Genomic DNA, 13,101 nt, shown 5'->3' with positions numbered 1-13,101 from the left:
CCTGCTCTTTGGGAGTCCGGTAACGAGTTTCGATATTGAGGAAGGTCCTTCACCATACCACGCAAATAGGAGGAAAAGGTGAAGGCGTAATTTAGAACCCTGGTGGCCATCAGGGAATTTGAATAGAGGCGACGGCCAAACTTGTCCAGGGTCCGCCCCTCCCTGCCTGGTGGAACCGCCGCAGAAACCCGTGAGGGCTGTGATTTTTTAAGAGCAGACTCCACCAGAAGAGACTGGTGTGAGAGCTGCGCCTTATCGAACCCTTTAGGGGGAATCGTCCTATACTTCGATTCCATTTTTGAAGGCACAGACGTGACTGTAAGAGGGTTTGACAAGTTATTCAGCCATGTTTGCAGAAGGACACTGTTGAGAGGGAGTCTAGGCACCTCCCTAGGAAGAGTGGGGAGGTCCTGTTCCTCCAAAAATTCTTTGGAATACCGAGAGCCTACCATCAGGTCAATCCCCAGGGCTTGGGCCATGTCCTGAACGAAGGATGAAAATGAGGACGGCCTAGCCTGGGGAGACGGGGTTCTCGACCGCCCCACCGAGGAGAGGGGGGAGGCCTCATGGGAATAATGAGGATCCCTAACCGATCCCGAATCCCAGGATCCCCTCTCGAGGGCCCTCGAGGGGGAAGGGGAAGTTATCCTCCTCGCAGAGCCCTTGGGTGAGGACCCAGGGGTTCGTGGGACACTCTCCCGTTTCCTCGGCGAGGCGGCCCGGGAAGATTTCCCATGAGGTGAGCGGAGGAGCCTCGGATTGTCGAGGCGCAACTCCGACACCTGCAGCGCCTCGCCCCCGAACGACGAGGAGCGGTCGCGCCGAGGCGAGCCTCGGGGTCGCTTAGACTTCCTCGATCGACGCCCCGTCCGAGGTCGCGTCGAGGGCGAGGCGTGTCTGGAAGACCCGGAGGAAGAGGAGGAAAGACGGCGCACTCTGCGCAACTTTTCCTTGGGCCTTACACTCCGCTCAGGGGGTTCCCCCGAGGTCGAGGTCCGGGGCGGGGCCGAGGCCGAGGTGAACGGGGCCACCGTACCCGAGACCGAGGTCGCCGAGGTCGGGGCTCCCGAGGGAGCCGAGGCCGGGGCCTCCGAGACCGAAGGCGCCCCGGCCGAGGTCGAGGCCGCCGGAACCGCAGCACGCTGCAACACTTCCAGGGCTCCCGACAGCTCCGATGAGATCAGAGCTCGGAGGAGATCCTGGAAGGCCGGAATCCCCACGAAGGTGGGGAGTTCCGAGTCCGGGGCACACTCCCTGGAGGGCGACCTCGGTCTCGAGTATTCCCTCGGGGTGTGCGGAGTCGAGGTCCGATGCGGGGCCGGGGTCGACCCACCCGCCTTGGCCTGACTCGAGGATGGCTTCTTTGCTGAAGGGGATAGAACAGAGGACTTACCCGAAGCTTGCTTCACTGACGACGCCTTCGAGGAAGAGGGCCGAGGCGAGGCCGAGGCCCCCAAGGACGCCGAGGCCGAGGTCAAGGCCGGGGCCGAAGCCGAGGCCGACGTCGAGGCCTTAGGTGCGTCGACGGCGAACAATTCGGCCATTCTTGCCTTACGGCGACGGAGGGCCCTGTTTTGGAAGGTAGCACAGCGATCACACGAGTCTGTCGGATGTTCGGGCCCAAGACAGACAATGCACCACCGGTGAGGGTCGGTGATGGAAAGCAACCTTTCACACCGGCTGCACTTTTTGAATCCCGTAACAGGACGGGACATCCACGAAGAAAAAGAAGAAGGCCGGGAACGTACCGACGTCCCGCGGCCACGGATTCCGGGAGCCCCCGGAGTCCGAGGAAAAACGAAAGACTTTTTTTTTTTTTTTTAAAGGAAACCGAAAAGAAAAACAGCACCGCGAACTAATTCGAAGGGAAAACAAACTAAACGCGGCAGCTAGAAGGCAAAAACACTGGAGCTCAGATCCACAGGGCTTTCTTGCTCCGCGGAAAAATTTGAACTGAGGACCACGAGTTGGGATGCGCCCTCTAGTGGGCGAGAAGGCATGCACATGCGTGGTGCAGTGTGCAAACTTGAAACTTCAATCAAGTTTGCTTGAAAAGCTGTCCGCGCCGGGGCTCCGTAGATGACGTCACCCACATGTGAGAATATCATGCCTGCTTGTCCTGGGATAAATGCAGAGTAGCAGTGGACCATGAACATTCCACAACCTAGGAGCACTGTAGGATATAATCCAGTCTTTAATGATAATAAGCAATAGCAAAGTACAGACGCTTGCCCCAGTGGTTGCAATATATGATGGAAGATGCAATATGCTGATGTCTTCAGATAACAGATTGTGTGTTAGGTGCCGTTACTCTTGATGTTCACAACTGTCACTATTGTGTCATCACTTGGATATTGTGATCCTTGAGGTAGTGTTCACATGCCGAAAGTCAGATCTGTATCTGGCCCCTGTATTAATCTGTGGCTACTCTGGTTAGAAATGTACACAGGCCCAAGGCCTATTGCTTATCATCATTAAAGACTTTGGATTATATCTTACAGTGCCTGTGTGTTTGTGGAAGATTCATGGCCCATCTCTACTCTGCATGTTCCACTTGTATATCAATGCAGGGCTGGTTTCTGGGGGTTACTTTTTTTTAATTGTTTTGGATATTTTTCCATGTGATGAGGTATATGTTCCATCATGGATGCGAGAGACTCTCCAGGGTCGCCAATGGAATTTTAGGAAAATCACATGGATGTGAGGGTAGCTCAGTCATTCCAATTCCTGCTTAGGGTGGTATTAATCATTACAGGAGACCAGGTGTATGGTGATGGGATTAGGCTACTCCATATATTCCCAGGGTGAGCAAGTGCCTAAAGAGGGGGGAGAAGATGAAGAAGCCTTCACAATAGACTGAATGAAATGACTTGCATTCTCATTTACATAAAAGTTTGAACAGGGAACAGAATTACCTTTGGACGTAAAGAAGAGACTTTGGAAGAGTGGAGTGTGAACTAAAGGGGTGTGGGGGTTTCCTCACAAGGGACTTTATGGTCCAAGAACATTTGACGGACAGAGTGGCCTCACCCTGAGGGTACGGGGAGGCTACTCGTAGGACTCTCAGTGCAATAGCGCACAGTCTCTGGGTTCTTGGAGACAAGAACTCCTTAGGTCAGGGGTGTCCAATGTCGGTCCTCAAGGGCCGCAATCCAGTCGGGTTTTCAGGATTTCCCCAATGAACATGCATGAGATCTATTAGCATACAATGAAAGCAGTGCATGCAAATAGACCTCATGTATATTCATTGGGGAAATCCTGAAAATCCGACTGGACTGCGGCCCTCGAGGACCGACATTGGACACCCCTGCCTTAGGTGATCTTCAAGCGGATGAATGCTGGCCTTTGGGCCTAATGCTCAGTAAGCCTTATTTGTGGCTACAAGCAGACAACCGGTGGGACCAAAGCGTGGTCCAGAGATTTGGCTTTATGTCCACAGGTAGGCAGTGTGGCAGCTTAGAGACTAAGCCTATGCCCACAAATAGGCCTGAGTTTGTCCACCACAACCCTTTCCCTTACCTTGTTTAAAAGCAGACTGAAAACCACCTTTTTGATATAGCCTTCAATCCATAACCCTACTTCCTACTGCCCACCACCCTAGCCAGCAGATTAATCATTCCCCCAACTGTATCTATGGCATCTGTTTATCTGTCTTGTCTGTTTAGATCAGGGGTGTCAAAGTCCCTCCTCGAGGGCCGCAATCCAGTCAGGATTTCCTCCAATGAATATGCATGAGATCTATTTGCATGCACTGCTTTCATTGTATGCTAATAGATCTCATGCATATTCATTGGGGAAATCCTGAAAACCTGACTGGATTGCGGCCTTTGAGGAGGGACTTTGACACCCCTGGTTTAGATTGTAAGCTCTTTCGAGCAGGGACCGTCTCCTTCATGACTCTGTACAATGCAGCATACATCTGGTGGCACTATAGAAATAAGTAATAGTAGCAGTGGCAGCTTGGAGACTCGGAAGCCTATGCCTGTGCAGGAATGCAGTCTGGTTCACTGGCAACAGTCCTGTGAGACTAAGATAGAGGTGCATGCACCTGAGGGATGAAGAACAGTGCTAACCATGGAGAGAAAATTACATTTGTAAAGAATTCATCTTGTGTTGTTAGTATGGCTACAAATGCTTAGTTTTCAAAAAAAGGAATACAGAACAGCAATTTAGAAAAAAAATTTTTAATTTTGCAGCTTTAAAAAAAACTTTCATTGGAGAGTCCATGGTTCAAAGCATCTTCTTACAGTCACATTTCACTAACCCTTCAAGGTGACTCCCTAAGATGTCAATGGATCACCTCTTCTTGAAGCCATATTTCTTGCGCTCATAGAATAAATCTGTCTTGGAGCTACCCAGGTTGACAATCTTTGGGCAGCCATCTCGCTGTAATGGCAAAAAAAGAAGAAAAATTTCAGGAGTGTTCCCACAAGAATTCCTGTATAAATGTCTTTCATCAACACCCATTCACACCCGTGGAAGTTCCCTTCCCTACCTCAATCTATTTTTATTTCTAGGCAACTTTTTCATCTATTAATACCTACTCAGAATGAAATTTAATTACACAAACTTCAGCCTCAACTATCCTGCATTATCATTTAACAGCTGCTAATTGAGTTTGGCAATGATGAAAGCAGAGCATTGAGGTATAGTACCCTAGGCACTCCCTGCATATCTTTTTCATTACCTTCCATGCTGTCTCATCCAAGAGTTAAGGGCTCAGGATGGGAATCTGTTTCCACTGAATAAGAAGCTGATGCTTTATCAAAAAAGCTTTAAATAGATAATAACTACCTGATTAAGAGACTGATGCAGAGAGCAATAGCAAGCAGTTAACGTGTGTAGTAGACAGTACATTAAAATGCATGCTAAGGACTTATTAAACCACTGCAATGCAGATAAGTTTGAGGGAACACAAGGTGAAAAATTTATTGTGGAGGTAGCAAAAATGTTAAGGTGAAAATCCCCTCGACCCCCTTCCCAATTAAAAAAAGAAAAACTCCTAGTAGACTAATGTATCCCCCTCCCAGATTCTTGTTACCTCAAAGTTGAAAGGCAGGAACAAAGCCCATTTGCTCCCATCTCCAGTGCAGTCAAACTATCAGCGTCTGACCCCTAAGTAAAGTGTGATTTGATACCCTACTAGGGGTCAGTCTAAAATATTGCAATGATAGTGGTGCTGGAGGCAGAGATAAGTGGACATTGCTGCCTTTAAACTTTTTGAGATGGTTGAAAGGACAGATGCTGAAATGTTATCAGAAATGAGGGTAACATAGTAATAATGGGTGATTTCAACTACCCAACAAATCAATCAACATTACTCCCTTTGAAAGACGCAGGGGCAGCACTGCTGTCCAACCTCAATAATGTGGATTAAAAAAGACCTCAGTGCACACAGTACACCTCTCAATTCAAGAAAGGGCATACACTAATCACAGGTCAGAAAACCCCCACACACACACATCAACAATTTTGTCAATAGTGAGTCCCCACAAACTTTTGGAAATAGTAATGCTGGTTCAAAATCTCTATAATGTCAAATTGCATGGGAACAGTTTATAGATTTAATGATTTGTCTAACTCCACAGCAGGCATTCTTATCAAGCACGGGAGAAAACAAAAGATTAAAAAAAAAAAAATGGATCTATGGCATAAACACCAGCACAAATAAAGTTCAGTTCAATTCAATTACACGAATGGACGTGTAATCGCTAAGCTCCTCTTCATTTAGGCAACTGAAGATAAAAAATAATATTCCCTTCTTGAAGATTGCATCAAAAAATAATTATTATTGATGATATTACCTCTTAAGATTAAAGTTGAAGATTGAGTGAATAACAGCTAAATAATCAGAGTGCTGACATCAAGACGCTGACATCGAAGAAAAGCTGAGAGAAGGTAATTTCGCCGGCTTTTGTCTGTGCTGAGACGGCAAGCAGAGAGTGAAAGTGGATAGAAACTTGAACTGACCAACGAATGTAAAATTTGTAGGTGTTGGGAAGGAGAGACTTACAACGAGAAAAGCTGAAAAGGGAATGAGCTGTGGCGGTTTGAAGCAGACCTCTCCCGCCCGCGCTGAACAGAGACTCTGGGGGCAAAGAATCGGAAGATTTTCTCTTTGCTAAGACAGTGGAAGATTGGGGAGAGGGTCCGCTGAGGCGATGAAAGCTGACTAAAAGTTAAAAAGAAGAGAACTGATCTGGTTGTGAGGCTGCTGTCAGTCGATCTGTGTGGCGGTTTGATTTCTCCTGCCGGCGCTGACTCAGAGCCCTACGGGTGGTGAAGAGAGAGATCAATATTGTCCTTTTGCCGGTTTCTTTTTTGTGAGAACAGACTATTTTAAATAGAGAAAGTTGGATCGGCACGGTTTAGAGAAGAAATATTAAAAACTTAAACTGACCAAAAAGGGCAGGGAAGTAAGAGAAAGACTGATTCTAGTGTGAAGCCTGTTGTCGGTTGAATTCCTGAACTGTGGCGGTTTGAAATTACCCTTCACAGACAGTCGGAGCCCTGAGAGATCAACTAATTACTTGAAGTATTGAAAAAAAATAGATCTCATTATATGGCAGTTGTCAGTTTAACAATCTAAAGCTGAGACAGTTTGAAGCAGCTCTCTTTCAGCCAGTATTGAGTTGGAATCCTGAGAAAGATCAAATTATCCTCTGCTTGAAGCAATTTCTTGAAATACTTTTAAAAAGGTAGAACATTGAATACTCCATTTAATTAATAAATAGAAAAGACTACAATTCAGACTGATTGGGATAGAGGGCTGCCTGTCAAAAGATAAAAATATGACAGTTTGATATAGCCCTCTCCTGCCTGATGTCAAAGTAAAGCCTGAGAAAGAAAAAAAAAATTTTTCTTCTGTGCTGAATAACATAGTGCCGAACACTGAGACTTCTAAAGAGCTGAAACACATTAAAAGGAGGTTTCTTTTTCCTTTCTCATTGAGACAATAAAGCAGATAACTAACAAGAAATTACTGTTGAGAAAATTTCTCCTGCTTGAAATCAGAATGAAATTCTGAGAGAGGCTTGAGAAGAAGAAGAAAAGGATTTCTCTTTTGTTGAATATTATATTTGGACAGAGTGTCTGATTTGAAATCTGCTTAGTGATAGAACAACGCAACACTGGTGTAAAAAAAAAAAAATCAAAGACATATTACAAAAAACTGTGACTGAAAGATATTTTAAGATTCCTAACAAAACTGAATAAATAAAATCCACGAAAAAAGAAACAACAACATGGCAAGTACCAGGCAAAACAAAAATGAGGTTGGCACATCAGCAAAAAGACAAAAACAAGATCAAATAACACCAAGCAAGATCCCACTTCCTATTGAAGAACCTGACATATTGAGTAAAGCAGAAGTTATGGAAGAACTAAGACAAATCAAACAAATGCTTAAGGAAACAGTAACCAATATGTCTGAAATGAAAGAAGAAATATTAAACATTCATAGACAAATGGAAAGTAATAACAAAAGAACAACTGAATTAGAATCCAAAATGGAGGTCATAGAAAGCGAAACAAACAGATGTAAAAATGATAGTCTGGAATTAAATAAATTGAAAGATCAACTGGAAGACTATGAGAATAGAGGAAGAAGGAAAAACATTAAACTTTTTGGAATACAAGAAAATTTAGAGGGAAAAAATACTATCCTTTTTCTAGAAAATTTAATTCCAAAAATACTACAACTGGACTTGAAACAACCACTAGAAATAGAAAGAGCGCATAGGATTCCAGTTAAAAATACAGAAAATAAAAGCAGGCCAAGACCAATAATTTTCAAAATGCTTAGATACCAACAAGCATTAGAAATATTAAATTCAGCAAAGAAAGATAAAAATCTAAACTATAAAGGATCTAGAATATGGTTCTTGCCGGACTTTGCCAAAAACACAGCAAATAAAAGAAAGAGACTATTAGACATGAGACCTCAACTAAAAGAAAAAGGTTTTAAATATGGTCTATATTATCCGGCGAAAATGAGAGTATCATCTGGAGATAAATCCTTATATTTCGAGGATCCAGAAAAACTAAAAGCTTTTCTTTCTAAACCAGAACCTATGATATTTTAACATAAAATTTTAAGATGGGTTTTGATGACTTTATGAAATAACTATAAAAGTATGAAATATTGAAATATTTGAAAAAAAAGATAAAGAAAAGATAAAAAAAAAAAAAAAAAAAATTTATAAGAAAGAAAAAGCAAAATATAAGAAAAACATCAATAATATACTAAATATATGTTTAAGATAAAAATTTATGATGTAAATAATAATACTAAGGAAATATAAATTAAAAACTGTTAAATGGATAAAGATACATTAATGAAATATTAAGAAAATATGACTAAAGAAATTAAAGGTTAAAATAAATAGATAGAAGGAGAATTTGATTGAATATTGAATGCCTAGAGGGGAGGAGAATATTAGGGTTACAGTTCCAATGTGTATCCTTAAGCAGCCATTGTATTGGGTGGGAAAGGGAGGGAAAAGGAAAGAATTTACTATGATTAAGGGAAAAAAAAACAAGGGATTAGATATTTTAGGGGTAAATATGTGTGTCGTGAAAAATATATTTTGGATTCTAAATATGAAGGAAGAGGAGAGGAAGACTATAATGAGAAGTATTAAAATGTATAATGTCTTTTAAGATATATTCTATTAACGTCAATGGCCTGAATCACGTAATCAAAAGGAAAAAAGTATTAACATTTTTAAAAAAGCAAAATGCGGATATTTACTGTCTGCAGGAGACCCATCTTAGTATAAAGGAATCACAGAAATTATCGGGTGGGTGGGTAAAGGAATGTTTTTTTGCTCCAGCAGAGGGTAAAAAAGCAGGGGTAGCTATCCTTATAAATAAAAAATGTACGGCCAAGATTAAGGTAAAAAATTCAGATCCACATGGAAGATGGATACATATTGATATAGGTATGGGAAATGATGCCCTGACGTTGTTTAATATATATGCCCCTAATTCGAATCAATCAGAATTTTTTAAAAAATTACAAAATATGTTGTTACCACTGGCTGCTTCTAATCTAGTGGTGGCTGGAGATTTTAATGCTGTAATGGATCCATTATTGGATAAAAAACCTGGTAAAAATATAAAATCTTTAGGTTTAGATAATTTGGTTCAAACATGTGATTTGAAAGATATATGGCGTATTCTTAATTTTAATGATCAGGAATTTCCATTTTGTTCACAGGTTCATAAATCATTTTCAAGAATAGATTATATTTTTGTTACAACAAATAAAGTACAACAGGTGATTAAAGCTTCCATAGATCCTATTATTATTTCAGATCATGCGGGAGTATGGATAGAATTACAATTAGATCAATTAGAAAATGGTAGACCTCTTTGGAGATTTGATAATGCATTGCTTGTGGATGACAAATTTTTGGAAAATTTTAAAATACAAATTAATGAATTTTTTCAACTAAATTTAGTGGAAGATACATCTATAGAGAATGTATGGGATGCATTTAAAGCAACTATGAGGGGAAATATTATATCATATTCAGCTTTTATTAGGAAACAGATTAAAATACAATATATAGAATTAGAAAAAGAAATAAAAATATTAGAAGCTAAATTGGTAAGTAAATGAGAAAATGAAATTTTGCAAGCTCTTTTGAAAGCAAAAGGTAAATATAATGAATTAACTTCAAAAATGATAAGAAGAGATTTGTTTTCCAAGCAAGCAATGTATTATGGAAATTCTAATAAGGCGGGGAGACTATTGGCAAATTATCTTAAAGCAAAAAAAAGAAAAACTAATATTAATGGAATAAAGGATGATAATGGTATAATAACAAATCAAACAAATATAATATTAAAACAATTTTTAAAATTTTATAAGGACCTGTATTCTACCGAGCCTTATTTGGAGAGACAAAAAGATGGAAAAAATTTTTTAGATTTAATTAATGGACCTAAGGTTCCTGATCATATAAAACGGAGTTTAGATGAACCTATATCATTAAAAGAATTAGAAACAGCATTGAGATCTCTTAGAGTTGGATCCGCTCCAGGTGGTGATGGTTATACAATAGAATTTTATAAAACATTTCAAAATATCCTTTCCCCACATTTACTAAATTTATATCAGACACAACTTAAAAAAGGTAATATTAAAAGTACTATGGCTGAATCAATAATAATTGTTTTACCTAAGCCAAATAAAGATCCTACTTTGGTTTCAAACTACAGGCCTATATCTTTGATAAATGTTGATAATAAACTTTTGGCGAAAATTTTGGCTTTGAGATTAGCCAAAGCTCTCCCACATATTATAGATATGCATCAAACGGGTTTCGTTGCTAAAAGACATTCTTCAAATAACTCTAGATTATTGTTTCACATGTTAAACTTATCAAAAAAAATGGATGAACCGGCTTTTACAGTTTCATTAGATGCTGAAAAAGCATTTGATAGGGTAGAATGGAATTTTATGTATCAGGCTTTAGAATGGTTTGGTATAGGTTCTGGATTTATACAAATGGTAAAAACATTGTATAGCTTCCCGATTGCAAGACTAAACATTAATAATAAGATATCTGATGGTTTTCAATTGCGGAGGGGAATTAGACAAGGTTGTCCTCTATCTCCTTTGTTATTTGATGTTGTATTGGAACCCTTATTGTTAGCAATACAACAAAAGAGGGAGATACAAGGTATTCCATATTCAGATATGGAATATAAAATTTCGGCTTATGCTGATGATATTTTGCTTTATTTGAGAAATCCAGAGTCAACCTTATCTTCTTTATTGGAATTAATTGATAAGTTTGGTAAATTTTCAGGATATAAAATTAATTGGAATAAATCTGAAATTATACCCTTGAATGTTCATTGTGTAAAAGGATTATTTGATACTTTTCCATTCATATGGAAAGAAGAAGGATTTAAATATCTTGGCATTCAAGTTAAAAATACAATTGAAGATACTGTAAAAGAGAATGAAAAATTTGTATTAAAAAAAGTTACGGAGTTATGTGAGCAATGGAACCCATTACATATTTCTTGGTGGGGAAGAGTTCAAACTATTAAAATGATGATATTACCTGTAGTTTGCTACCAAATGAGTATGATACCTATTTATTTTCAGGGGTCTTTTTATAAAAAGCTCAATAGCATTTTAACAAAATTTCTTTGGCTTGGTAAAACACCTAGAATAGCTTTAGTAACTTTGCAAAAATCAATTAAGGAGGGAGGGGTAAATTTTCCAAATTTCTATAGGTACCATCAAGCCTATATTCTACGTCAGGGTATGTATTGGATCCTCCCAGAACTTATGGATAATGCACCGGATTGGTTATATTTAGAATGGCGCCTTATGTTTCCCCTAAATTTAGTACATTTACCAAGTATTAACATACCTAGAAGATACAGAGAAAATAAAATATTAATGGATACTTGGAAAACATTGAGGTTTATTGATAAATTAACACCTATCCCAATAAACAAATCAACTAATCAATCTATATGGATAAACTCCAAGATCAAAATTGGCGGAGCTCAAATCCTTTGGAAGAACTGGTTAATTGCAGGCATTAGATCTTTAGACGATGTTATTTCAGAAGGTAAACTGCTGGATTTTTCACAATTGCAACATAGATTTGGTCTTAATAAAACACAAAGTTTTAAATGGTTACAATTGAAGCAGGCCATTCAGGTTGGGTTCCCTGAATGGAAAACATTAAATAATCAATATAGTTTAAAGTTCTTATGTTTTCAAGCAGACTTCCTAGGACATCAAGCCGCATTGTGGTATAAATTAATATCTGGATACTTGAATAAAAAACCAAAAAATGGTCTAAGAGAAATTTGGAGCATTGAGATTGGGCATCAGATTAATGCATCTCAATGGCCACTAATTTGGTCTTGGAGAATGGGATGTACAGTGTCAGCATCTATGAGACAAACTTGGTTCTTTTTATTACATAGAGCTTTTTGGACCCCTACACGTTTGCAAAAATTAGACAGTTCTAAGTCCAATAAATGCTGGCACTGTAATCTAGAACCAGGGACATTAGATCATTTATTATATCATTGTCCCTATATTAAAACTTTTTGGAATTCAATTTGGCCACAAATTAATAAATTGATGGAAAATCATATTGCAATATCATATGATACAATATTATTTGGAATGATGAGAAAAAAAATTCAAATTTCACCAGAAAATAACAAACTTTTATTAATTATGACAGGGGTTGCCATTCAACATATAACTAACAACTGGAAGAACTATAACAACCTAAATTATACATTTTGGTGGAATACAATATGTCATATATTTAAAATGGAAAGAACAATAGCAATACAAAAGGGGACATATACTAAATTTATAAAAATATGGGGGCCATTGACAAAATACTGTAATGAATAAATAGTAGGATTTTTCTTCTTCTTTTCTTCTTTTAAGAATCTTGTTTTATGACACACATATAGGGGGGGTAAGGAAAATAATTTCTACATAATATGTTATAAAAATATTAAACAATATGTAATATATGAATGAAAAGTAATAGAAGGGTGGGGGGAGGGAGAGGGGATAAAATTTATTTAGAACATAATGTATTAGAAATAAAAATGTTATTTGAATATTCATCAATTGTATTCTAACATGTTGTACACTTTCTGTAAAATTTGAATATTAAAAATATTATATTAAAGTAATAAAAGGGTGGGGGGAGGGTGAGGGGGAAAATCAAATTTAGATATATAATGTATTAGATATAAAAGTGATACTATGTATTTATCAATTGTATTTTAATATTTTGTACACTTTATGCAAAATTTGAAAATAAAAAATGGAAAAAAAAAAAAATTCAATTATTGTAAAGCTCCATGTACTCAAGCTTCCAAAACCTCAAAAAAAAACCCCCCCCACAAAATCAAAAACCCAAGAAGTAAAAAAAGCAAGCAAAACACCCCCAAAAAATAATAGAAAAACTTAGCTGGTCACCACTTCTCTAGCAGCCGGGCGAGCCCAGATTGGTTTTGGTCTGATAAATGCATGCATTTATCAGAGGTGAGCGCTCGTCAGCATGTATCAGTTCTAGAAACACCACAGTTATC

General features: G+C 38.9%; 1 protein-coding gene across 2 annotated transcripts in view; it reads right to left on the bottom strand.

Moving 5' to 3' along the window:
* Nucleotides 1-4,164: 4,164 nt before the first annotated feature.
* Nucleotides 4,165-13,101, bottom strand: part of PHF5A (PHD finger protein 5A) — a 22,549-nt gene continuing 13,612 nt past the window's right edge. For both annotated transcript variants that reach the window (XM_033929390.1, XM_033929391.1), the window contains exon 4: nucleotides 4,165-4,386. In XM_033929390.1, the coding sequence (XP_033785281.1) occupies nucleotides 4,297-4,386 (90 nt within the window). In that variant the 3' untranslated portion in view covers nucleotides 4,165-4,296. The remainder of the gene's footprint in view (nucleotides 4,387-13,101) is intronic.

This window comes from Geotrypetes seraphini, chromosome 2 (assembly GCF_902459505.1).
Source record: "Geotrypetes seraphini chromosome 2, aGeoSer1.1, whole genome shotgun sequence".
NCBI classification, from domain to species: Eukaryota; Metazoa; Chordata; class Amphibia; order Gymnophiona; family Dermophiidae; genus Geotrypetes; species Geotrypetes seraphini.
The sequence above is the reverse complement of the archived record's forward strand: the minus strand, read 5'-3'. Positions and strand labels throughout refer to the sequence as shown.